Below are 27,060 nucleotides of genomic sequence, written 5' to 3' on the forward strand. Positions count from 1 at the left end.
GACACTATCTTCCCCCACCCTTTTGATAAAGCCAACAGCCCCGAGGGAAGATGCCCACCGGCTGCATACTAAGCGTTCCTTACAAAGTAGCACAAATTACACAGGCTTCCACAATTCAAGTTATCTTCCTTTCTCTTACTGTTAAATAAATGTTTGGTGTGCTCCAGTGCTGGGAATCCATTTCCAAAGCTCCTTTAAATACTTTCCTCCATTAGCTATTAACACCAGGCATAAAAGTGCTAGGTTATTAAGATGCCAAAGAAATGGGGGGGGGGGGGGGTTACACACAAAAATATGGAAGTTGCTCCCTCTAGAGGTTTGATCCCTAAAGGCACCTCTTTTCAAGACCAACAACTCCCAAGTCTGACGGATCAAGGTAGTAATGCAGGGCACCCAATACATTCACTTTTTGGGGGGAGAAGCTTGTTATAATGAAACCAGCACCGTTCAACAAAGTCCACCTGATGCTGGAATCCAGTTTCTTTCACGGCATCAGGATCCTTGCAAAGGCAAAGCAGAACTCGTTATGGTTCTTGCAGTGCCACACAGTTCCTTGCTTGCTGTGTTTGCAGGCTGATAGGACAAACGATAAGGACCAGCTATAAAAGGGAGGGGCAGAAGACAACACACTCAAGATATCCAAGGGCCATAAAACAGAAATCCAAAGATAGGAAGCTACCTTCAGACTAGTGATCCACCCGCGTAGGAAGCTGCTTTTTATACCGGTTCCCCGGCCAGTAAAGTGAGATGAGCGCCGCAACCCCAGAGTCATCCGCGACTGGACCTAACGGTCAGGCGTCCCTTTACCTTTAGACCAGGTAATTTTCTGGACTACACCAGTTCAGACTGCAGGTGGGGGAAGGACCAAATTTCAATGCTCCCCTTGCATTAAAAAAACAATTCATGTTTGTGCATATATGCATATACACAGTTTCTCCCTCTGGAGATAGCTTAACTACATCAAGAAGAATAACCAGAATTCTGTCCCCTCCTTCTGTGCAATTGTAACTCTCAAAACATTGCCAGCTCATCTGAGAGCCATGCAGCAAACAAGGCCAACCGTGAGGTGGAAGTTCTAGAAGTCAACACCGAGGAGGGCTGGGAATGTCCCCTGACTGAAACATGGACAGCAGCTGCTAGTCAGTGCAGGTAATGCTGAGCTGGGTGGACCAATGGTCTGGTTCTGTTTAAGGCAGCTTCCTTTGGGGGACAGTAAATCCTTGCCTCCTGACAACTATGCACACACTAAATGTTTAAAACACATTTGGCACACATTCTTTCCCTCAAATAATTCTGCGCACTCTAGTTTGCCCCTCTGAGTTACAATTCCCAGCAACCCTTAGTGAACTACAGTGCCCAGAATTATTTGAGGGAAAGAATGTGCTTCGAAAGCGCTTTAAATGTATATAGCATGTACACAGCCAGTAGCTTGGAGATTTCACCAAGCTCATTTTTTTTTTAAGCCAGCCTTTGAAACAATAATACCCAGTGGAACAAAATGCATTCTTGCCCACGTACAGTTAAGCCTCAGGGGTTTCCCAAAATGGGCGGTGCAAATCCACTGGGACTGAGAGTTACTTACTGAAGACTAAAGCAACATGGGAAAAGCAGAGTGGAGAAACCAGCAGAGAGAAGTGGCCTGGAGGTGTACAAAAGCTGAGCAGAAAGATATTGCCACCTCCAGACAGCATCAACAGCAGCTTTTCTGGAACTAAGCAGATCTTGGTCTCGGGAGTGCCTGGATGGGAGACCACTTTGAAACCCCACACAAACCACTTTGAGCTCCATTCTGTACTAAAGGCAGGTTATAAAAGCAAGACATTTGAAAAGCAAGTGGAGTGAGGCGTGGTACAGAGTACTCTTAATCTTGGGGAGGGCTTTTAAATATTGGGGTTTGTTTATTTTGCCCTTTCCTGCTGTTCAAAAGGAGGGTTAAATAACAAAACAACAAAACAAAACAAAACAAAACAAAACAAAACAAAACAAAACAAAACAAGGTCTCCTTATAGCAGGTCAGACTACAGGCCCTTTATTGTCTACACTGCCTGCAGTGGCCTTTCCACATCTCAGAGGCCTTTGCATCAGCTGCTATCTGATTCCTTTGTGCTAGAAATATTGGGGAACTGATCACAGGACCCCCTTCGTTTAGAGCATGTGCTCCGGCCACTGCTTCCCACCCAGATCCCTTTAAATCAGGCAGACCAACAGGAGTCACCAACCTTTCAGGGCCAGGGGGCACATGTGGAATTATGAGGAAGTGCTGACACGGCGTGGTATAACATGAAAGGGATGCCACATCCAAAGGAGCATAAAAACAGCCGGGATCACAAAAAGCAGCGGCCATGCCTCACAAAAGAATGTGTATCAGCCACTGCCATATACACTCACAGAGAAAAGCTCACTGAATCTCTCCTCTGCTCAGAATGGATGGGAAGTTGGGTGTCCAATCCTGGCATCCCGAAAAATATGGGCACATTTAAGGGTGTGTGTTCGAAGTAAGAGAGCAACAAAGCCAACCCAAACAGGAAATGAGCAGGTACGGCAATCAGGCTCTCATGCATTATGGATTTTTGAGGTGATATTTACCGAGACATTTTGTGAGATGATATTTACTAAGACATTTTGCCGGAACCGTATGATGCTATGGCAGGCACCATGGGGCGAGCAGGTGCCGCATTGACAACCTCTGAATAAAATTAGGCCTGTAGATTATTTGCAAGTTGCTTCTTGGAGATCAGATACAAACCTTCAATGACCTAGAAAAGCATAAAATTAAGGCCAAAGCTTGCCAGGCTGTGGGTCCTGTAGCTCTCCTGAGAGAACACAAGGTCAGGCTGGAGGAGAGAAACACTCACCTGGGTCCAACAGCACAAGGCACCGGAAAGTCCCTTTGCCGGAGGGTTTGAGCCTGATCCCAGGTAACACCTCCAAGAACTTCAGGCTGTCACTGTAGCCTCGCTCCAAGCACAGTTTCCACAGCTTGACCTTGTGCTCCTTCCACACCAGGGCCTCCAGCTTATCCAGACGCAAACCTAAAGGAAACTGGCCCAGAGTGCTTCGGAGGAGAGGGATCACATCCACACCACCTGAAAGATACAAAGAGGCCTCGATGATGATAAAAAGGCTTTTAAGTAGGACTCTGCATGCCCTCCCCACCGATCCAGTGTTCCAGATCTGTCCTGGGCAGACTTGACCTGGATCTGGGCCCCAAACTGGGGCCCTAGCGCACTGTTTAATTGTGGTTTTAAACCCTATTTTATATGTGGTCCAAGGGCAGGGGAAGAGACACAGACAGGCTGCCTGCACTTCCTCCTTCTCCTCCATCCTGCTCCTTGCCACCCGATTACCACCCCTTGGGACAGCTCTAGATGACTTTGGGTGGACCTAACCTGGGGCTGCCTCAAGCTGCTCCAGGCAATCAGCCCAATTTGGCTCAGGACCTAGAATTCGGACAGAGTGGCCCCACAGCCCTACTTTTTAGTGTTGTTTGGAATGGATCTCAGTTACCTGGAACAGCTAGCCCATTTGTCAGTGGGTGCTAAGTGTGGAACCAGTGCTTTACTTGCACACAAGTTTTTGTACTCTTCATGCCAAATTCCTCTTGATTATTTCTCGACTATACTACAAACTGTCAAAGTCACAGGACTCCTGACTTTTATTATATTTCTTTTCCCTTAGCCTCATTAGGCTTCAGTTCCCATTGCAACTGCTAAAGACCTCTCTCCAGTTAAGGAAGTATTTACAGAACCTCCGATCAGAAATTAAACTGAAACAGGCTTCATTAGGATGAGGGTATTCTTCAGAAAGCTGGATGATTTTCTTCCTGCTGCACACCTGCTGACGGTGGGGAAGGTATGGCCAGCCTGCTCTACACAGAACGAAGTGATAAACGAGTGTGCTGAACAGAGAGGACAAACTGTACCTCTTCACACTGCAAGTAAATCATCTCATTTTTGAAAGTTTCCCCATGTTAAGATTTCTCCATGATGATAAATTCAGCATAGTAGGAAAGGGCTGAGGAAGCACACAGCTACAGTCTATGTGTTCTATTTCCTGAGATGGGTGGGTGTTTTTTAAAGGATAAGTATGCAAAAGTGGACAACCAACCCCACCCTCCTGTAATCTGATGCAGTCCATTCCCCCACTTCATTCCCTTGAATGTGTAGCAGTAGGCCACACCTTCTCAAACAGACCAGTCTCCTTGTCTTACCTTCACCATCTCTCCCATTCTAGCATAAAAACCACACGTTTTAGATCTCCTATTTTTCCATGCTCACATACCAGGGTCCCTTCCAAAGAGCATACAAACATTACTAGTCAGCTCCTCCATGCATCTTACTTTGCCTTGCAGAAGAAGATTCCCTTGGCCACTCATAGGCAGGGTCCAGCTCGTCTGAGGTGAAATCAAAGGGATGATAAGCAGCCCTGCGTGAAGGTTTCTTGCACTGGTGTGTGGACAAAGGCGGAGCTGTGGAGCAGGCTGGAGGGGGCGCTGTGGGGCAGACTGGAGTAGAAGCTACAAATCATTTGGATACAAAACATTAAAAAGTCAAGAATGTCTGGAATCCCTATTTTCACATTACGTATGCATTGAGTTGGATCCTAAAGGTGTCTTTCCACTAGCAGAAAGCCTATTCCTGTCAGAGAAGGCCTATTTCTTCCTTAGCAGAAAACCGCTGTATGAGGAAAACCAACACCAAATCCACGAGTTCCTCCAACTGCACACAGGCTTAGTCTCAAGCGAGACCTTTTTTATGGCCTTCTACATCTTGCTCGTTATTAAACATCATGATCGTTACTAAATTTATTCCCCGCCCTTCACCAGCAGATCCCAGGGCAAATGACAACTACACTATTTAAAATTCAAAATAAACAACAGTTAAAGCAGATTAAAATTACAGGAATAGGGTGGACCCTGGGAACACACATCTCATGAGCCAAAGCCCAGGGTAAAAAAGTGTGTCTGCAGCATTTGCCAGGAGCTGAATTGTGAAGAAGCCAGACACACCTCTGTGGGGAGGAAGTTCAACAACTTGGGGCTGCCACAGAGATTGCCCTTCCCTGAGCCACCACCCCAAACTAATTAAAGTATTATTATTCAATAATAAGATTTTATTATTTTTCCATGTTGAAAGCCACCCCAAACTTCTGAGGGAGGTGGAACTACCAAGAGGGCCCCATCTGCTGATCTTAAGACCCCTGGAGGGTTTGTAGGGAAAGAAGCAGTCGTTGGGGCCTAAGTCATTTAGGGCTTTCAACATTAATGTGAGCACCCTTGAACTGGACCTGGAAGCAAAGAGTACGGCCTATGTTTTCCTCATGCACTGTTTCCTTCATGCCAAAATGCAACCCTGCTTCCCCCCATACATTATGGCACTACAGCCTAAGTAGCCTTCCATTAACTCTGGCACAATTGTTCCCGGAGGAGCACAAATGCATTTTCACCTTCCGCTCACGCTTCTTTAGATTAATCCAAGCCACCCGAAGCATGAGAAAAGGGGACATAGCATGAGAAAAGGGCACAACCAGTTTTACGTGAGGAGCAAATGCAGCCTGGGGACCCTCCTCTCACCTAGCAAAATCAGCGACAGACACATCGCCACGCAAACCCATCTCCCCACAACTTCTCTTACCTCTGGAGAAGCTGCAGGTGTCCCAGCTCAGGGGCTGGATTTGGCTCCAAGGCCTTTGTATGTTGACCCCTAAGCCAGAGGCTGCTGTTATGAATAACTAATCGAAGGCCCCATTTGGACAGTAGCAGGTTGCTTTAAACCCAGAGTGGCTTAACAAAGCCAAAGTGGTTTAACAGGCGGGATAATAAATGTACAAAGTAAATAATAAATAAGCATTCAATCCCCCTTTATAATGAGCTCTGGGAATTGTAGCTCAGAAGGAGAAGGGGGGGGTGTCTCCATACAACTCTCATCACGCTTAACAAACTACAGTTCTCAAAGAGTCATTGCTGGAAACCTATTTAAAGTGTCTTAAATGTTTAGCGCAGATGGGGCCTAACGTTAAGTAATCTTGAATACACGTTAATCAATAGGAGTTACCACCTCCATGGAGACAATCCTTCTTTGCAACACCCATATCACACTCCTGCTGCATCCCCCATCTTTAAATCAAATTTAAAGGAAAAAAAACAGTTTCCCCACAATTAGAATAGCTCCACATACTCTTCTCTGGTGGTAGAGAGGCCTCCGACTCGACTGGATGAACTGGCGAATCCATCCGTACTCTTTTATAAATAGGTTGTTCTTCCTCAGACGCTGGGCGTTTCTGACAAAGGTCTTCTTCCGTGGATCTCACCACAACTTCCAGGAGCGGTTTTTCCATGGTCCTAATCTGGGCCTCAGATCATAACATCCTCTCACCTCCCTCCCCAAGCTTGCCTAACCCTCAACTCTTTCCCAGAAAATACAGCTACCCTTGCAAGTCAGGGTACTGGGGGGGTGGGGAGCACAAAGCCCACCCACATTCTCCTCCAAGCCAGACAAATCTATTTCTTTAAAAGCAAAGAAAAGTAAAATATTTTCAAGCTGAAGAAAACCACGAACAATTAAAGCGGGGGGGGGGGGGGGATGCGCTTCACTACTGATGCCCCTTTAATAAACCTGCATTTGTATGGGTGTGGCAAGAGTCAATTAACCCAAAAGGGTGTAGCTTGAAAAAGGGCCATACTCAGACCCAATCACAACTTATTTAAAACCACAGCCTCACCTCCTCAGCCCATTGCAATAGAGGGGGCACTTTACCTGCATAACAAGCAATAGCTACTTTGATAGGAAGCAGCTGAGCCCTCTGCGGTTACAGGGGAAAAAGAGGATCCTTTTCACATCTACTGCTGGCAAGTCAGGTGTCCCACATCTTATATTGGTGCAGCTGGTTTTTCCTGCCTAAGTGTAGAAGCTTACATTTGCCAATCTGTTAAGGTCATATTGAATCCTGATTCCATGTTGAGTGGCATTGGCTACCCCTCCCGGTTTGGTGTCACCTGGAAATTGGATGAAGGAATTGAGGGGATGCTCATCAAAGTCATTTATAAAGAGGCTGAACAACAATGGGCTCAGGATAGAACCCTGTGGCACCTCACTTGTCCCTTTTTTTTTGCAGGATAACTAGGAACCATTAGTGGACACTATTTGGGTTTGGTCAGTCAACCAGCTACAAATCCACCTAAAAGTTACCTCGTCCAGTCCTTTACTGTTGCGTACAATTAATTATTATCAAATATAACTATCAATTGATGTTCCAGTCACTTGTCATTCATTTTAATACATTAATATTTTTGGTTGAAGACCTTTTCTCTGCATGCTTTTCCTACCACAAGTTTGCAATGCATACATCCCAACTTTAGAACGCTCTTTCCAAAGAGGTACGACTGGTGCTGACATAACATTCTTTTCATTAGTAGGTTAATATATATTTATTTTTACAGGACATAGCAGAAGGACTTCATAATTATTTATATATGTTACAAAACTTATATACCGTTTGGAAAAAGAAACTACACTGCTTGTTGGTAGACACACACAGGTGAAAAAAAAGAATAAAATTATCAGTAAAATCAGTTAAAAGAAATATTTAAAACATTCAGAAAACAAACTAAACACATATCAACTGTCTATAAAATTGGATAGGCTTGCCTAAAAAAAGAGTTGCAATCAGACTCCAGTTCAGAAGAAATCAGACTAGGCAAATCTAAGGCAAGTTTCTTCTGTCTCTGCCCCTTTATGGAGGAGAAATATTGAAGAGGGTGCAATAGGTCATACAAGACCTGTGGATAGATGGGGAATTCTCAGATGGTTCAATTCTAACCTTTGGAAGAAATGTTTGGGAGTTCTGGACACTTGAGCTTAGGAAGGAGGAGGCAGTGTTTTTGAAGTGTGCTTAATAGAACTGAGGCTTTCAAATTTAAGTGCCACCTCACAAACTGGCACAGAGGTGCAGGTAATGCTTAAAACAGCTTTCAGCTCAATATCCCGCCTGAAGCAGAGTCCAAATAGTGCCCCTGCCTCCAAGCCCAACACTTACATTTATTTATTTTTAAAATACCCCACTGAACAATTCAGATATTAATTCCTGCCTTCACCTTATACCACTACGGGTCACCTCCAGGTGACCCTCCCTGCCCCGTACTCAGTTAAGTCTACCTGCACAATACAGCCACTCCATGAGGCTTTGTCAGTGGGTTCCCTGCAGGAGCGTGGTCCCTCAGCAGCGGCCCTACCATGACAAACCCTTGATACCAGTCGTGCCCTTCCCCACGCAATGGTGCCAAAGCAGGCTACTTCACAGCAAGGCTGGCTGTTAAGGCATGTATTTCTTAGTTCTTATCCTCCATCCTCCTCCCTCAAATGCCCAACAGGCAATTGTCTAAGTTGGCATGACACACCATTATTTTGCATCTAAAAGGACAGAACAGGCATTTTTCCTTCCTCTCACTTGCACAGTCGTGATTTCAACCAATCATTACAGTATTCCTATCCACCAGTGTGCCCTAACTAGCAATTTATACCAGCCCCCTCAAACATTAAAGGCAAACCTGGCTAACAGAATTTTACCTGAGAAGGCAGTCATTTTTAATATGCTGCAGCTGCCCCTTCTCTTGTTCTGCCCCCCCCCCCCACCTTCAGGCAGAGAACTCTCCTCTTCTGGAGTTGCTCCCTTTTTTCTAAATGGTTCTTATTAACAACATGATAAAAAATGATCACATAATTCATATTGTGCCAACATAGTGGTATGTGGTTTATCTAGCATTCCAAAAGGAGACAAAGGACCAGTTCTGAACAACAAAGAACACACATTTCATTCTGTCCCTCCCATCAGTTAATATTCATTCAATCATTTATTGTTATATCCTGCCCTTTGTCTATTCTGGAGCACTGGATGGCATAACATTATAAAACAGGAGTTGAACAACATTGAAAATGAATAAAGCATCTAGAGTTACAGCAAAAAAATGCAAAAGAACAGAAGCTGTATATAACTACAGGATCATGCATGAAAGCAATACTTTCATGATGAAAACACTTAAACAAATAAGAATTTCCGCTCCTCTCACTGGCCTGAGGTGCTAGTGTCTATGTCACTCTGGAAATCAGTTGTGTGAAGGCCGAGATTGTGGTTACTCACTGGTGAGGCAAAGGCATTCTGTGCCTGCCCACGAGCAAATTCTTCTTGATAATTACTGGACATGATCTAGGACTGAATTATGCTGGTCAAAACTGGTTCCGAGTTCGGCCTCAGGTTCAGCAAGGGGTAGGGGACTTGTGGCCTTCCAGATGTTGCCAGGCTACGGCTCCCATCATCCCTGACCAATGGCCATACTGGTTGGGGCCAATGGGAGATGGAGTCCAACAACATCTGGTGGCCTGCATGTTCCTTATTCCTGTAGGCCAAAGCTCCTGTTTCAGAGGAGCCATGATGTGGTGACTGTGAGGTAAATTGGTTGAGGACTGCTGTCTGACAATCTCTGTGTGTGGTTCCCAATCCATCATTATGTTCCTTCCCATCCAAAGCAGCCACTGGAACCTGCGGTTTCAAACCAGACTCGGTCAGCTTAGCGGGATCCTGCTGATCCAGGATCCCTTCATTTGGCCCAGCTCTCCTGATGCTTCTCGCTCCACCATGCTTCAGCTATGAAGAACAGGGCTAATAAGAGGACGCAGGCCCCGATCCCAAGTCGCAGTGAGTTGGCTGCGGTGAAATCCATGGCCTGGGAATGTGAGTCTGGAGAAATTAGAAAATGCATATCAATGTAAAAATAGTTTTCGGTATACAGCAGGCTTTCTTCTTTCATCAATCACTACGCAGCCTGAGAACTGTCCCCATGAAGATGGATTTGCCCCTGAGCAGGCGGCAAATGAATGGGGCATTAGCACTACGGGAGCCGCCTTGAATCCACTTGCCTGTGCTTGGTTTCCTTGGCAGCCATTAACTGGCAGTGCCATCCTGTTCAAAGGGGCTTCTCCCAGCTAAGTGTGCTTATCACCGCAGCCTGAATCATCTGTGCTAATATAATCTGAAAAGGGCAACATTCCAGTGGCGACAATGACACCACCAGAACCATCGCACAGCAATCCTTTACATACGTGGAAAGCACTTGTCGAGTGCAGGGGGGCGGGGGAAGAGAAGTGGCGTGACGTCTAGATGTGAAACATCACATGAAATTATTCCAGTGCTGTGTTCCTTTATGGAAAAGCAGCAACTAATGGCGGCTTCTTACTGTGCGTCCCCTGTAAGCCTTTCAACCACACACATGCCCGTGTGATTGCCACAGATGAAAATTTGCATACAGCTGTATGTTGCTTTTTCCTACAGAATTTTCCATGTAGGGAAAATAGCAACGTTAAAGGAGACATGCAGCATGACCTATCAATCAACTTGCATACCAATGACCAGCTGTGGGTAGCACCAAAGGACAGAGTGGTAAACCTTGTTTTGCTGCTACATAGGATTGCAGAAACAGAAGTATGTGTTCTCCGTCCCACCCACCCCACACCCATCCAAGTTATTTTCTGTGGGAATATGGTTGTGTTTGATTCTCCAGCCAGTCATTCATTTTGTGGGCATCCACTCAACCTCACAATATCTTCCATACTTCCATATTCAAATCCATTTTTAGATTGGAAGCTCCTTGGGACCAGGGACTTACCCTCTTTTACTCTGTAAAGCACCATGAATGGTACAATTATCATCATCACCTAAGGCTGTGCGCTATACACATTCAAACCACTTTTATTTCCCTCAAAGAATTCTGGGCCCTGTAGTTTGTTCCTTGCAGGGTTACAATTCCCAGCAAACTACAGTGCCCAGAATTCTTTGGGGGCAGAATGTGTGTGGAATGTGCTTCAAAGGTACACAGGCTAGCTCTCTGCTAGAGTACACTTCTCCCATCCCCCCTGGACTCACCTTCTGTCCACGCTTCAGTGTCATTGAGCTGATATTCCTTATATTGGCAGCTCAGCTCTCCTATGGTGATGTTAATGGCCTCTTCTGTGAGGTTGAAGCTTGCAATCGCCCCATCTTGCCAAGCTCTGGTTTCAGCAAAGAGCTGCCCACCTTGGTAAAGATAAAACCAGCCCTCAGCAGCAGAAGGGACTGAGCAATTCACTCGATATCTTCCCGCAGAGTCCACCAACACCTCCAGGTAATTGGGGACCACAGTTGCATCTGGAAGAGGAGAAGTGTGAAAGCAAAGAGATATAGCTTAAGGGATGCTCAGTGTTGAACTGGCTTTCTTTCTTTTTCTTTTTTAAAAACACATTTGTAATCCTTGTAGCCATACATACATATTCTAAGTAGAAGATTAGTACTTTACAGCCACTGCAAACATTATGGGAATTTCGCATAATTCAAGGTTGATGGCTGAGAATCAAGTAGGACTCTCAGAATGCTCCAGGATGCAACAGATAAATGGAAGGGCAAGGAATGCGTAAGCAAAATAAATTGCAATTCTTTAAAGAAAAAAGTGGGCATGATTAAAATGTGACCAGTCCAGTCTTTCCCTAACCTATCCTTCCCTCCCCCGCAACCTTTGGCACTTTGTGCAAAATTGGGAGCTCAACACTAAATGATACAAAAAGTGTAAATGCACAAAATCTCCATTGTAGGATCAGGATAGTTCAGACATTTTAGTAAAATCTGAGTACAGTTATTAATGTTTCACTTTGGGTTATAGGGCTACATTCAACTGCCTTTTACTCAACAAAGGCCCATTAAAATTAATGACCATGCCTAAGTTCCATTGCTTTCAGTTGCCTATCCTGAGTAAAAGTTAGCTGAATACAACTCATAATTTATTTTTAGCTGTCATCTGCTTTTCGGGCTTGGGAGTCCTGGAATGTCAGTGGACAAATGAGGTGACTGTAGCTTTTGTCAAGAAATGCTTTTGCAAGACCTATTTTCTTGATTACTGGAATTCTCTGGAGTTTTCTATTTCCAAACTATGTAAAAAGTAACAAGTCCATGAGTCTTAACGCTGAAACTCTTCCTGTGCCTTGATTGTGGGAAATTGGGAAAATATTTGCAGATAGAAAGATGAGAAGTCCTCTGCTGGCATTATAATTAGGAGTTAAGTATGCAAGCTGGGGGAGCACTGAGGACGACTGAAGCTAGCTCAACTCCCAGGCTGCATTTCTTGTCACTCTCCAACTTGTAGAAGATGCACTAGATGCCCTAAAGCCCTAAACGGCCTTGGCCCAGTATACCTGAAGGAGCATCTCCACCCCATCGTTCAGCCCGGACACTGAGGTCCAGCTTCGAGGGCCTTCTAGCGGTTCCCTCACTGCGAGAAGTGAAGTTGCAGGGAACCAGGTGGAGGGCCTTCTTGGTAGTGGCACCTGCCCTGTGGAATGCCCTCCCATCAGATGTCAAGGAAATAAACAACTATTTGACTTTTAGAAGACACCTGAAGACAGCCCTGTTTAGGAAGGTTTTTAAGGTTTGATGGTTTATCGCGTTTTTAATATTCTGTTGGGAGCCACCCAGAGTGGCTGGGGAAACCCAGCCAGATGGGCAGGGTGTAAATAATAAATTATTATTATTATTATATAAGGTGGGGAGGAACTTTCTGTCATGTCCTAAAGCACATGGGGAACCTCTATGGGAGGGGGTGGCTTTCTGCTTCAGAAGTGCACTCTCCATTAGTTGGAGGGCAGCAGGGACAGTAATGGGGGGTGGAGGTGGAATCATCGTGCTTATCCCTGGTACATCACACTCATGTATTAATTTACTTAACTCTCAGTTATAATGCCTGAAGAGAGGTGTCTAGCTAGCCCAATGTTGCCCTTCCTCCAAGGAGTTCAGGCTGATGCACATTGTACTCCCTTTTATTCCCATGGCGCCCTCGTGAGGTAAATTAGACTGTGACAAAGTGGGTGGCCTTATTATCAGTGAGCATCATGGCTGAGTGGGGATTTCAATCCAGGCATTCTTGTTCCCAATCTGCCACTCTATCCAACACATCACACTGGCTTTCTGACTGAATATACTGCTTAAATCTCAATCCAGAAAGGATGATGGCCCATATCTACAACAGCTTCCCCTTGCATCAGTTCAGTTCCCTTCCTCTCAACCTCTGCTGTCTCCCAAACCAGCAAGTGCCATCCTTAAAACCACTCCTCCACCTAACAAGGTCCCCTCTTTTTTTCTGGCAGGGATCCTTTAGCAGCTCCACAACAAGCAGAAGTTCAATGCGTTCTGGTTTTTCCCATGCCAGAAAAAGAAAGAAAAACCCAGCCAATTTAATTTCTGCTTACCATATGTCTGCTGAAGGCACAGAAAAAGAAAGTTGGAAATTCTGCCCCCAAGATAGCAAAAGGTTTCCTCACCGATAACTTTCAGCTGCACTGGGTCACTGGCGTTTGACCAGATGATGGGCTCTATGGTGCTGTGGTAATAACAGGTGTATCGGCCTGCATCGGCCATGGTGACATTCTTCAAGGAGAATTCAGCAGTGTCAGAGTCCCCTCGAGGAGTGACCTCTATCCGAAAGTCCCTGGCCTGGTAGAGGACAAAGTTGACCCCTAGCAATGGAGCCTGACAACAGACAGTCCAGTCCTGCCCTGCAAGGACCTCAGTACTGGGACTCGCAGAGATGGATGGCTTGGGGTAATGGTCTGTGAGTGGGAGAGAAAAGCTGTTTACTGGGCCTCAGACCTTATTCTCTGCTGTTAATAAAAATAATAATAGGTTGCTTCTTTTTGCATAGTAATACAAGGTGGCCGGAAAAAACATCAATATCATTTTTAAAACATTCCGCATGAAACAGCAAAAACCAATTCATATCAAAATACACAAGCGGCATACAGTGGTACCTTGGTTCCCAAACGCCAAAACCCCGGAAGTAAGTGTTCCGGTTATCAAATGTTTTTTGGAAGCCGAACGTCCGATGCAGTTGTCGACTATTGTTTCCGGGGTGCCTGCACCAATCAGAAGCTTCACTTTGGTTTTTGAGCATTTCAGACGTCAAACAGACTTCCAGAATGGATTGAATTTGGTGCTTTTGTTTTTGCTGTTTATTTTGCGTTTTTGTTTTTGAGGCTTTTTAGGTTAATTTGTTTTTGTGACTGTGTGGAACCCAGTTCAGCTACTGATTGATTGATTGATTGATTGATTGATTGATTGCATGACTGTGGAAATGGATAAAAGCTCCCCGGGGATCCAAACAATGACTATCATCAGTGCAGGTAAGGGGGGGAAATAATTTTAATTTTTATCATCTACAATACTGTCATATTTATTTTATAGTGCAGTATATTGATTATTGCTTCCATTTTATGGATCAATCGTCTTCCCAGATAGTAAAATTCATGTTAAATTGCTGTTTTAGGGGTTGTTTTTAAAAGTCTGAAACGGATCAATCCGTTTTGCATTACTTTCTATGGGAAAGTGCGCCTTGGTTTTGGAACACTTTGGTTTTGGAACAGACTTCCAGAACAGATTAAGTTTGAGAACCAAGGTACCACTATACACACTATACCTTTAAAGCATGTTTGAAACACACACACCCTCAGAGAAGTCTGGGCACTGTAGTTTGTTAAGGGTGCTGGGAATTGTAACTCTGTAAGCAGTAAACTAAGGTGCCCAGAATTCTTGTAGGTTAAGAACATGCTTCAAATGTGCTTTAAAGGTATATAGTGTGTTTGCAAAATTACAACAGTAAAAACAGTAGCGACAAACCTTTGGAAAGAGAAGGGGTTCAAACATACTGCCTTTGTGTGCTTCTCTGTTTATTATTTACATTTACCGTATATTATAAATGTGCTCAAAGCAGCTTGCAGCAGAACAACAAAAATGCAAATCAGTACAGTATATGTTTAGAATAGCTCAAATACTAAATCACTTCAAAATATAGTATGACAATCCAGCAAATAACTCTGTGTGATTATATGAACATTGCAACATTTTAAAGCCATCATAAAATGAACTATCAATCATTAAAGGTATCAATCAATTACAAATATAATGCACATTCCAGTGCAATTGCATGTCAACAATAATATAACCAGCAGCTGCTGCATGGCAGAACCATACCAAATGGTACAAAAACTAGCAAAATATGTGAAAATTTCATAGAGTCTTAAATGTTTATGTTTCCATAGTGACCAGAAGCTTGAACATATGTTATAAAATACATAGTAATAAATAGATCTATACTGTAAAGTGTACAAATGATTTGTAAATGCTAAAAGTTAAAAGTGCACACATTTCATAGCAGCTTGATCGTGTAAGTATAGGGTATAGTATAAGCAATCCTAGGGTTGCTATATTCCTGACACTCACAAAGTAAGTTGACCTTTTTTAAAGGAAGACCCAAAATTGTTCAGCTTTTTGGGAACAAACCCTTGTTGTTGAGCTTTTTTAGGGAAACCTCCCCCCCAAAATAGTGATTTTAAGCTTTTGGAGCTGTTTCTGTTGCTTTTTCCTTCGCGTTGCCATACACACAGGTTTCCCCTGTCATTGCAGATTCGGCAAAATCCCCCTGATGCCATTTTTACACCCGAAAACCAGGACATGTCAATAATTTTCCTGACATATGGCAAGCCTAAATAATCATAACAAGTATTCAAAAAAAATCAACCCCTTCTCATCAGCCTTCCTCATAGGGTGTCATCTCCATCAAGCTCAAGATCCTGACTGATGGAATCCAACAATGTTGGGAGAGCCACAGGTTCCTCATCCTTGCTAAAGGCCAGCATCATTGCCCTAAGTCCTTCACTACCATAAAGTCCTACCTATTCCTAGACCAGTCACAGTCCCATTGGTTCTCACACCAACCCTCCTTGCATGCACCACTTTGGGCCTATTATTGCGCATGACCTTCCCAGTATGGTCACTGAGTTGTACGGCCCAACACTTACCCTCTGTGATGTTTGCAAGGCTGCTGAGCGGGGAGCGAATGGGCTTCCCTGCCTCCCAGATCTCATAGCTGCAGCGGAATTGGTCCCTGGGCCCAAAGTTGTGCACCTCAAAGGTCACTTCAGATTGGGTGGGCAAGGCTTTCTTTTCAGCCACGGCCTCCGGGCTCCCTCCCTGGTACAGGTAGAACCAGCTGCCGAAATATGCCCCTTGAACCGTACATCGGAGGTGGTGCTTCTCATCTGCATCCGGAGCCTGGAGCCAGAAGATGGAGGGCTTCGGCAGGGCTGAAAGAGAGAAGGGCCGATTGCCAAAACCCAGGAATGCTGATTCAAGATCCCATGTCTACAGTTCCCAGGATTCTTTGAGGCATGTGGGCTTTGAATGCGCTTTAAATGCATGGTGTCTATGCAACTCAAATCCTCGCTCTCGTCTAACTACCCACCCTGCAGTCCCAGAGTTCAATGCCCCTCTGATTTGACCAGCTGAATAGAAACTTCCCGCCCCATTGAGCTAAACTATACTCACAGATCGTAAGCAGTAAGAAGGGGAGAGTAACAGGCATCCTTAAAACATGCAGAGTCCTCAAATAAGAATCTGAGTGTCTGGACATCCCAGTATATAAATATGATGCCCAGGAAATGATGATCCATCATCAGTCATAATGTTGGGTTGGGGGAGAGAGAGAGAGAGAGAGAGAGAGAGAGAGAGAGAGAAGGAAAAGGACAGTTCCCTTTCTGACAAAGGCAGCAATAAATGGCTTCTTGTTTGATGTTTTCAGTTGCTCTAAAGACAGGGGTATAATTCTCAGAGTGGTTTAACAGTCAATTCCTCTTCACAGGGTACTCTGGAAATGGTAGTTGTCTGCGGGGAATAGGGGCCTCCGGACTACTGTCAGCACCCTTAACAAACTTTAGCACCTAGAATTATTTGGGGGAAGCCATGACTGTTTGAAGTGCTTTAAGTGTGTGGTTTGTGTGGCCTAGAGGCAGCAAAAAATTGGAAGCCAGAGATTCAGTAAAAGTACACTGGCTCCTTTCTGTAGCTGCAGTATCCTCCTCCCCAACTTGCTTCTGCTTCAAGGTAGCTTTATAAGGAAAACTTCATGCCATATGCGTCTGCAATAATTTTGCCACACATCGTACACACTCAGCCTTTTGTTCCTTTGTCTGTTGTTTCAACAACAGCACGGCTGCACATCCCTGAAGGCAACATCTTGGCAGCAGTCTGCTTTCAACAAATACCGGTATCTTGTTCTGCCTTTGTGCACACTATTGCCAACTTTTGTTCACACAATGCAGTATGGACTGCTATCTAAAAATAAACCCATGCCTACCTATGTACACACACCGACTTTCATATTTCATTATAGATCTGTGGGTGCTAAATGCTTGTATTTAATAAATGTTAGAATTTAATTGGAACTGGTATGTTAGAACTGGGAAATAGCTAGAACAGTGGTTCCCAACCTTTTTTTGGCTATGCCCCACCTAAGCATCTCTAAAATCCTGCAGCCCCCCCCCCCCCCCCGCCGTGACATATACTGTAATTCTTATTATTCAAAAAGTAAACTCCTATTCACATGGAGGAAGCCTAAAAGGCCATTAACTGTTAATAACTCATTCTCGAATTCCCCCCCCCCAAATCAAATTGCCCCCCTGTGAGGCATGTGCCCCATGTTGGGAACCATGGAGCTAGACCCAAGTGTGCATTGGGGTAGTAAGAGGTGTGATGGACCCACCGATAAGCTTGTGTTATTAGCACACATAAAAGCTAGTTAAGTAGGCACACTTGCTGGGTTGTGTATTGGACAGTGTAATCCTAGTTAATTTGACAAGTGTTAATGAAGTCAGGCAAACTTGGGTGTTAGAATGCAAATAAATGGAGTCCTCCCTCTGTAGATAAAGCAGGGGGGAATTAATGTAACCAGGAGGCAGAGAGAGAGCATCATTAACCATTAACCCCAAAATTTGGGATCCTCTCCAAACTTTTGTAGGGTTTTGTAATAATTTTGTAGAGTTTTGTAGAACGATCCATGTACAGTGGTACCTTGGGTTAAGAACTTAATTCGTTCCGGAGGTCCATTCTTAACTTGAAACTGTTCTTAACCTGAAGCACCACTTTAACTAATGGGGCCTCCCGCTGCTGCCGTGCCGCTGCCGCACAATTACTGTTCTCATCCTGAAGCAAAGTTCTTAACCTGAGGTACTATTTCTTGGTTAGCGGAGTCTGTAACCTGAAGCATATGTAACCCGAGGTACCACTGTATTTTGTTTTGCTCAACAAACATCAAATGGGGGTTTGTAGTTAACAGCCAGAAATCCAACATTGTCCAATTCACTCCAAACCTGTGTCAATGTTTTATAGTCATTTCAAACCCCCCAGTTTGTAGCGCCCCCACAACTGAGTAATTGATATTCAAACCAGGGGTAGCTTCATTAACTACAAACCCCAGAATTTGGGATCCGTTCCCAACCTCTGCCAATATTTTGTTGCCGTTTTGTAGCTGTGAGCCCCTCCAGCGACAGTTTCAGGTTGTGTGTGTGTGTGTGTGTGTAATCCATATATAATAATAAAACACTATAGCCTCCCTTGTGCCCAATTTTCTGAAGGAAACACAAACCCCATGCAGCCATCAGTGGAGACTATGGCAGCATGTAACAATATCAAACATGTTATGAAGCACGTCACATATCAAACTTGGAGTTTGCCTAATGGCTGGGCGCCAGACCAGGCCTTCAACCTGGGAATAAATGAAGTGATAATAAGGAAGGGCTTCTTGGTTACTTGAGCCAGCTGTGCAACACATCTGGCAAACAGCAGCAGAGCTCTCAAGATGCAAAATGTAGACTCTCTCAGTATCTGTCTCCCTTCCCAAGTGGTTTTGCCTGAACTGGCAAATCTCATAATGGATGAGTAATAGAAAGGGAGGCATGTGTGCGTATAGAAACTAGCTTCCTTTAAGATGGTTGCTCCCCGCCGCCTTTGGTCTCGGGCCCTATCCACCACTAGCATGTGGCCCTCAGAACAGAAGTTTGTTCTGAAGGGAATGTGACCTACTGGCTGAAAAAGATCCCCCAACCCTGTTTTGTTTGCCTCTAGAATATACCCCTGTAGAATAGAATATTTTTATCCAACAGACTGGTCATTTCAAAGGGGAACTGAACGTAACAGTATGTAAAAAACTGGAGTTTTGCGGTCAAACAAGGTCGAAAGCTTCCTTATCTTAGACCCGGAAAGTCCCTGAGGTGACTCAAAAGGAAGCAGCTGCCAGTGTGTTAGTAGGGCTGCCGGTGTCTTTGGCATTGACAGAGGAGGTGGAAATATCGCTATTTGGAAGGAAATTGTCCCCGAATGGTTAATTGCAGAGAAGTTCAGAGGCTAATTTTTAAAAAGGATGCCACACCCACAGCTCAACCTGTCCCCAGGGCTGTAAAGGGGATTATGCAGTGGTCAGGGAAATACACTCTGCACATGCTCTGGGGCAGAGTGTCCTATTGCAACTTTTTTCTTTTAAGTCATCAAATAATTCCCGCTACATTAGCAATGATAATGTCATGCAACTTCACATTTTTCAGGACATTCAAAGAAAGTATAGTGGTACCTCGGGTTACATACGCTTCAGGTTACAGACTCCGCTGACCCAGAAATAGTACCTCAGGTTAAGAACTTTGCTTCAGGATGAGAACAGAAATCATGCTCCGGCGGCACAGCAGCAGCAGGAGGCCCCATTAGCTAAAGTGGTACCTCAGGTTAAGAACAGTTTCAGGTTAAGAATGGACATCCGGAACGAATTAAGTACTTAACCTGAGGTACCACTGTATAGCATCTGACTCCGCTACTTGCCTCCCCCCCACCTGCCATCAATCAAATGCCCATTGGGTTGTATCTAAGCCAACAGAAGAACAGGCCTATTGAAACCAATGAATGTGATTAACTTAAGTTTATTAATTCAGCAGGGTTTCTCTGCAGCTGACACACCATACATTAAAGCACATCTCCCACCCCCTGCAAAAGAATCTGGGGGCCTGTCCTTTACCCCTCACAAAGCTACATTTCCCAGCACCCCTAACATACCACGGTTCCCAGGATTTTTGGGGTGTGTGTATTCATTTCTAGCCACCTGGATTCACAGCCAGCCACTAAACGGCAAACGTGCACCAAGTGAAAAGAAATCCCCTATGCCTTCTTTTCCCTAGCAAAGCACCTTCAGGACGACGTGATTGGCCGTCTGGCGTTATTCATGTGCACGTGTGAACGCACTGCAGCAAAGAAACGCGGGGGAGGGTTTGAACTATTGTAAAATTGCACGCATGCACTGGGCAACTTACTAGGGTTCCTCCCCACCCCCCGTGTTCTCCATTCATATTACAACCCAAAGCAAACACCTGCATGAAAACGTCCGGAGATGTAAGAAATCCATTAACGATGTGACAAAAAGCCGGCGTGCATTATCCTGTATTGCAAACGTCCAGTCTTGTCGAAGAGAAACAGGTTATAACAGTTTGAAAGAAACAAAGTAGCGATAATAATAACAACAACAATAATAAGTATTATTAAAGGGTGCAAAATCACATTGGAAATGCAGGGCAAGAGAGAGAGAGAGAGAGAGAGAGAGAGAGAGAGAGAGACTATAAAACTACAGTTCCCACAATGCATTGCGCCTCCTCAGCTTTCTTTTCAAGATGGCGGCGCTGAGCAGTAAGTGCCCCAACTGTGTCTCTTTTTCTTTTTCTCCCTACTTATTCGGCTGGTGGGTCCGTGTCTTTTGAGTGGCGCGGGGTTCGTGGAGGGGTTTCCCCCCTTTGCTAGAGGGAGCCAGGGTTATGGCAATGAGTGTTAAGTGGGGATCCGTTTTTGGGCGGGTTGTAAAGATAAACAAGGACATTCAAATTGTTAGGAGGATGACCTTCTTAAGTGGGTCGGTGGAGAAGGAAGGTGGCGGAGTCTTTAGGGCACGTGCAAACTGTGTGCACGGGGGAGGGTTGCCAGGTGGTACACGAGTACTTTGTGTATTTTCAGTGGACCACGACCATAGTGTTGGAAGGGATCACAAGAGGCATCTAGCTCAACCCATTGCAGATACTGAAAATCCGCTACAGAAACATTTCTGATAGGCAGCCACCTTCCCTCTGCTTTTAAACCCCTAGTGAAGGAAAAGCGACCTGTGGGTGCCCACTCAGTCCTGAGCACAAGACACGTTACAAAACCTGTTCTCTCAGCTATGTTGTGAGCCAAGTGTGGTGGCAACCCCTTTCATACTTAACAGGGGTTAAGTCTCATTGAACTTGGTGGGACTTACTTCTGAATAGATTTTCGTAAGGTTCCACTGTGCATCCATTATTTTTACTTACTTAAAAAAATATGTCTCGGCTTTCCCATTAATAATGTGTCAAAGCGGTGTGCAGTATTATAAATGATCAGAAAAACCAAGGGCAAACCTTGGAAGCAGGAGCAAGAATAGCTCCGGGGAAATAAAAGTGTTCATCTGGCGTGTAGGCACCAAGCAAGTATCTGGTTGTTCCAAAGATGCAGTGAAAAGAAAAGGCCCCAACTCTGGTCACCACCTTAGAAAAATTGGGGTACCTAGAACAGAGCCTCTATAATTAAGGTCTTAATTATTGTTTCAATTTTTCAGATGGAAAAGTGAGGCGCTGAATGACAGATCTGCTCACGGTCTCCCAGTTGAGCAATTAGTGCCTCGTGCAACTCCTGGTTCCCAACCCTCTTAAATTATGAATAAAAGATGCCCCAAAATCTGTCCTTTGTAGATCTGCCTGCACAAGCCAACTCCCTACTTTGCCACTAGCAATAAGACACTGTTTTTTAAAAGGAGATGCTGTTCCTGCCATGTTGGTAAGCTGCAGGGGCAGGCAAATATTAGATGCGAAAAATTCCTATCCTCCCAAATACTCTGATAGCTTCCTCCTGTTCTAACTTATTAGGCCTCCAAACATTGTCAGAGAAGCAAGTATTCAAAACAGTTCTAATAAGTGTGCATACTTCCTTATCCCACAGAAATTATCCCATTTCTGAAAAATGCATGGGGAAAGGATCCAGTTGTCGTTCTCTCTTTCGGCATTGGTTTTATGGGTGAGTTTGCATTACTTTTCCCTGCAGCCCAGGAATCCACTTTCTTACTTAATACATTTTTGCAGTTTGCTCGTGGGTGCTGTGTATGGGGTCCCAGAGCTTGTTGCATCCAGACACTGACCAGGGCCAGTCCTGCTTAGCTTTAGAAAGGGTGCTGCACTATGGGTCTTCAGACCACATCCTTGGTATGTTATTGACCTAGCCCCCAATTTCTGGCCTTACACAATTTGCAGCATACAACCCATACTGCAGTGGCATCACTGTCAAATTGTACTTTTTCAGAAACATACCAAATTTATACCATGGGTGGACTAATTCATAGCGATTGCTTTCAGGTATTGGAGATATCAAGCAGACTTTCAGAAAGGTGCAGCCAGATCAAAGAGAGTGCAGTGGGGATGTTTTTGGGACTGCATACTGTACCATACTGTACCACCAACCTTCCAGAAAACTGGAAGAAATCCTTTGTGTAGGCTAGGGACAGGGAACCTGTGGCCCTCCAATGACACACAATTTCTAGGGCAGTGTTTCCCAACCGGTGTTCCGCGGCACACTAGTGTGCCGCGAGATGTTGCCTGGTGTGCCGCGAGCGAGTCCAAAAAAGGTTGGGAAACACTGGTTTCTCTTTCAAAAAGGAAACGTGGGTTAAAGCGGCGACGCCGCCTCCCACTCACTTTCCTGCTCTGGCTTCCCTAACAGTTTTCCGAGTTGCGTCACTGGATCCAGCCCCCTTTTCCACATGTGACACGGGGCTGGAGGGAGGGAAAGAGGGCTTTACGTCGCGCACAAAGGCAGCCTCCTAGAAGCGCTCTGGGCCGGCGCCGTTTCGCCGAAGGCGCCGGAGGACCCCCGGAGGATAGAAATCCATCTATCCTGGAGTGGGGCTTACCTGGGCGCCCCCCAATATTTTAATCCATTTGGCACCCCTGCTGCCCCCCAACCGGAGGTCGCCCACTCTCCACCGGAGGAGACGCTGGAGCGCCACGACCCATCTGGATCAAGGCCCTCGGGCCCCGCTGCAGAGGAGGGGGTTCCCCTTCCCTTCCCCCGCGGGCGCCCCCTCGGCTCCCGCATCCCCCAGCGCGCCTGGACGCCGCCGCGCGCAGCCTCCCGGGGCTCGGAGGCTCTCCAGCAGCGGCAACATCTGGCGCACCGCCTCCCAGGCCGGGCGGCCGCGGTCCCTGGACGCCGCCGGCGCCTCCCCTCGAGGACTGCCGGTACCTGGCGCCCCGCCATCCCCGGCCAGGCTGGGCGGCCGCAGCCGCGTAGCCTCCGCTTCCGCCGGTCGGAGTGCAAAGGGCGCTCGGGTAGGCGCTGCGAGCCGGCGCTGCCTTTTTATCCCGCCCCGTCGAGCCGGGGCCTCGCGGAGGCTCCCAGCTCCGCACCGGGCGCCCCTCCGCGCCCTCCCCTACCTGCTGGGCTGCTGGGAGAGGCGGCGGCGGGACGGCGCCCCGCGCCCCCCAAAGCGCCTTCCTTCCCGTCCCCGCCGTCCTGGCTCCCGGGGCGCACGGCGGGCTGGAAGGCAGCCTCCCTCTCCCGGAGCCGGAGCTGAGCCTCGCCGCCTCTCCAAATCGAGAACAAAGCCCGGGGGACAGGCGAGAGGGGGGCGCGGGACCCCCGACAGAACAATGGGGGGCCAGGGAGGGGAGGGGGCTTCCAAAGGATTAGGCAAATCCCGCGGGGATCCGAGGCCGGGATGTAGCTACAATGCAGCCACAGTTTTTATTTATTCCACATGTGACACGGGGCTGGAGGGAGGGAAAGAGGGCTTTACGTCGCGCACAAAGGCAGCCTCCTAGAAGCGCTCTGGGCCGGCACCGTTTCGCCGAAGGCGCCGGAGGACCCCCACCCTCAGCTCCTTCAGAAAGGAAGCCCCGCCCCTTGGCTCCCTACGCCGCCAGGCAGCTCAGCTGACTGATGAGGACGTTCTGTGGCGGCGGCCGCCGCACAACCACCGCAGTTGCTGGCAGCGTCCGCAGCGCAATAAGTAACAGCGCCTGGTGCTGCCAACTCTTTCTCTCTCTCTCCCGCCCCGCCCCCAAGCTCTCGCGCGCCCCGCGTCAACATCGCCGCGCGCAGCTTCCCGAGCTCGAGGCCAGCCGCTGCACGCACGCGCCGGCTCGTCATCAGCTCCGGTTGTTGCCTTTCTCCGCCGAGGTCGGTGGACCCCGAGCCTAGGCTTCCTTCCCGCACCCCGCTTTCCGAAGACCGCACACCAGTTGGGCCAGTACATATTCCCCTCCCGTGACTGGAGCGGAATAGCCCTTTCTCTTCTTCCCCAACCCTTGTCGTTGGAGGAGTCCCTCAGTCCCTCGCTTTGCTGCCTCCTCCCCCCCCACCCCCAAAGCTTGGAGGTTCCCCGGCAAGGGGGAGGGGAAAAAATGGAAAGTTACACTTTCGTGCGTCCCTCCCGGCGTGACGCTGCGCGCTGACGTCACGGGGCTGTAATGGTGGTGTGCCTCGAGATTTTTTTCATCAAACAAGTGTGCCTTTGCCCAAAAAAGGTTGGGAAACACTGTTCTAGGGTGTAGCAAATGAGGGCCTTTGTGGATGATGTGATTAAGAGCTAAGGGCTAAAATTTGTTGCTTAGTGATTTTTTAATATTTTTTCAAAAACAGCAACTAAAAATTCCTTCACATAGTAACATTCCCACCATAGATGCTAACTTCCTCCCCTTTTCCCAGACTCTCTCTAGCAGTCTGGAGAGATGTTGGGTTGATTCTTTTTAATTTAACTGGAACCCAGTGTCATCTATGTATTACTTTAAAAGTAGATGCCTGAACTTTTGTGGGCATAGTTTTAAATGGAGCTTTGCCCCAGAGAGCATTCGTTCTCCTCATGTGTCTCTTGTCCTAAGTCAACTTCCCATACTCTTTTCAAGCCTAGTGTATTACCAGTCCATTCTGATAGGAGTGCCTTATAAATGCTAGATAGCATTCTTTTGGAGTTGGTGTTTGCCCATGACGGTGTTAGTGGCCAAGTATTAATGCCTGATTTGAGTTGTTGTTGAGCAAAAGAGCACACTTGGTATAGTTGAAACCAATTAGGACAATTATCATCTAGTATTTGGCATAGCTTGTCTGTCAATGGTTTATTATTTTTATAATAAACCATTGACAGCAGGTCACATAATCTATAGATACCCTTTTCTCCCAGTTAGAGAATTGCCAGTGTTTATCTCTGTATTTAAAATCAGTATGCTCTATTATGGGTGTTCCCCTCCCAATATAGACAAAGGGTAGCCAGAAGATACAATTAGGATTTGTTGGTGGATATTTTGTGTAATTTGAAGTAGATTGGCAACTACTTCTTACTCCCAGTTGCTTAAAAATGACAACTTTGAGATAACCTCCTGCCCAAGTTATACTGTTGAAATGTAGAAAGCCAAGAAAGTAGGTAACCAGAGGTAACTCTTCTATGGAAGGGCTCCTTTCTGGAACTAGAAACCAATTCCTGGACTCAGAATTCTTGACTTCAAAGCCTTTTGCACTGGACTCTGATTGGCGGATCTCTTGAGTTTTCAAAAACAGAGCAGGTCCTCAAGGCTAAAGTCTTGCCCATCCCTATACTGATCTAAAGAGAGCAGTACTCTTGAGTTTATTTCTTTTGTTGTTAGTGGCTTGGTGTGCAATTTATGTTTTCAGTTTCTTTCTGACTCACACCTGTTTTTTTCCTTTCCGATTTCAGCTTTGGTGGCACCGTGGGTCAGTCCCTTAACAAAATACAGTTCCATGATGACCCAGGCTGTACCATATACATATCCAGGTATAACCGCCTCCACAACACCTATCCCTTTAAAGGCAGTTCCTTAGGAGAGGAGCAGCATGAAATATTTGACTCTATGTTTAGTGCAGCTGATGTTAGACAGGAATCTATGGCTGAGCTACTTCTTTGGAGCAAGGCAACTGAAGGTCTAATAGAAGTGATATGTGATGTCGTTGTTGGGATACTTGACAAATAAAAAATTAAAGCATACGCACCCAAATAAAATAACTGACTGCCAGGTCTGGAAGGCACGTACTGGAGAACTCCCAAAATAGCTCAATTGTCATATTGTTCACCTTTTAACAAAACAGTCAAATTTTCACTACAATTGGCCTCCTTGCAGGAGAACTGAAAGTTGGCCAACACATTCTTGAAAATGAATCCATAGTTACCAGTGTACCGTTGCATATTACCACCCTACACACTGATTTGTGGGCAGATGGTCTGCACCTATAAAGCAAGCTGATTGGCTGGCAAAACCAGAATGGGCATAGTTTTCCCATCATTGCATCTCTATGCTAGGAGGAAATGGTTCTCCCTTAGCATTTCTCCCTGTAGCACAGCTTTTGTCAGGAAGAAAAATGTCAACGATGGCCGCACACACTTTCCAAAAATGAGGGTGGAGATGCAGTGGCGAGGTGACAAGCCAGTGGGCTACTTTGTGTTGAGGCACCATTTTGTTCTGTACAGGGTCTCTTACTCAAATACTTGTTGTGTCCTTCCCTAACAGAAGTATTTGATTGTATCCAAGCTGCATTTGGGAGATAGACACACTTGATTTCTGTTCTTTTCCTCTCTCCAGTTCCAGTTCGGGATGATGGCAATATGCCAGATATTCCCTCCCACCCTTGTGACAAGGAAGGACCAAGTCTTGAATGGCTAAAGAACTTCTGAGACGGGCCCTTGTGATGAACAGGCCTAGAGAACCAACACTGAAGGGGCAACCCAGGCCTGCACTGTTCTCTGCTCTTTTGTGTACATGTGTAACATTTTCAGGATATAATAAACTTGCTAACTTAAAAGCAGGCTTCCTCAACCTTTCTCTTTGTTACCCCCCTCCCCCCAAACAAAGCATTGCTAAAGGGGTTGGGACACTTAACCAAACTTAGGTATCACAGCTTCCTCTTTCAAGGGACACTGGGTATTGCTGTTCACCTGAGAGTAATTCCTGGCGCCTTTACAAAACTGCCTGGCCCAGGAGTCTTTAAGGGAAACAATCACAATGTGCCCTGATACGAATTGTTATGTTTGGCAGCTCCCTTGAAATGGATCAGTTGGGGAGGGAATTGGGAAGGGGAAGTGGAAGGAAAGGAAGTGTGCAGTATTCTGCAGCTCTC

The 27,060-nt window shown here is 46.0% G+C and overlaps 3 protein-coding genes across 3 annotated transcripts in view; 1 reads left to right on the forward strand and 2 right to left on the reverse strand.

The window, feature by feature from the left end:
• LOC114582295 (uncharacterized) overlaps positions 1–6,933 on the reverse strand; it is a 14,498-nt gene extending 7,565 nt beyond the window's left edge. Inside the window, exons 1-3 of the mRNA XM_028703218.2 lie at positions 6,177–6,933; positions 4,340–4,516; positions 2,856–3,086 (exon numbers count right to left, since the gene is read on the reverse strand). Coding sequence (XP_028559051.2) covers positions 2,856–3,086; positions 4,340–4,516; positions 6,177–6,336 — 568 coding nt within the window. The 5' untranslated portion in view covers positions 6,337–6,933. The remainder of the gene's footprint in view (positions 1–2,855; positions 3,087–4,339; positions 4,517–6,176) is intronic.
• A 1,791-nt stretch (positions 6,934–8,724) lies between these two features.
• LOC114582680 (T-cell-interacting, activating receptor on myeloid cells protein 1-like) lies at positions 8,725–17,319 on the reverse strand. Its single transcript, XM_028703895.2, has 5 exons — positions 16,393–17,319; positions 15,867–16,151; positions 13,335–13,622; positions 10,915–11,175; positions 8,725–9,732 (listed from the first exon to the last, which is right to left on the reverse strand). Exons 1-5 carry the CDS (start codon positions 16,475–16,477, stop codon positions 9,593–9,595), a joined length of 1,059 nt encoding a protein of 352 aa, XP_028559728.2. The 5' UTR covers positions 16,478–17,319; the 3' UTR covers positions 8,725–9,592.
• Positions 17,320–20,463: 3,144 nt separating this feature from the next.
• Positions 20,464–26,745, forward strand: NDUFA3 (NADH:ubiquinone oxidoreductase subunit A3). Its single transcript, XM_028702034.2, has 4 exons — positions 20,464–20,565; positions 21,883–21,957; positions 25,646–25,723; positions 26,526–26,745. Exons 1-4 carry the CDS (start codon positions 20,550–20,552, stop codon positions 26,615–26,617), a joined length of 261 nt encoding a protein of 86 aa, XP_028557867.1. The 5' UTR covers positions 20,464–20,549; the 3' UTR covers positions 26,618–26,745.
• The last annotated feature ends 315 nt before the right edge of the window (positions 26,746–27,060 follow it).

Source organism: Podarcis muralis, chromosome 13 (assembly GCF_964188315.1).
Source record: "Podarcis muralis chromosome 13, rPodMur119.hap1.1, whole genome shotgun sequence".
Taxonomy (NCBI): domain Eukaryota; kingdom Metazoa; phylum Chordata; class Lepidosauria; order Squamata; family Lacertidae; genus Podarcis; species Podarcis muralis.

Excerpts from the sequence above, each read along its gene's own strand:
- LOC114582680 (XM_028703895.2), bottom strand. The coding sequence starts at position 16,477 with ATGTCCAGACACTCAGATTCTTATTTGAGGACTCTGCATGTTTTAAGG. Across the intron at positions 11,176-13,334 it reads AGTGCAGCTGAAAGTTATCG|ATGCAACTGTGGTCCCCAAT; the intron begins GTGAGGAAACCT and ends CTCCTCTTCCAG. Across the intron at positions 9,733-10,914 it reads CACTGAAGCGTGGACAGAAG|ACTCACATTCCCAGGCCATG; the intron begins GTGAGTCCAGGG and ends TAATTTCTCCAG.
- NDUFA3 (XM_028702034.2), top strand. Across the intron at positions 21,958-25,645 it reads TTTCGGCATTGGTTTTATGG|CTTTGGTGGCACCGTGGGTC; the intron begins GTGAGTTTGCAT and ends TTCCGATTTCAG. Across the intron at positions 25,724-26,525 it reads TGTACCATATACATATCCAG|TTCCAGTTCGGGATGATGGC; the intron begins GTATAACCGCCT and ends TCCTCTCTCCAG.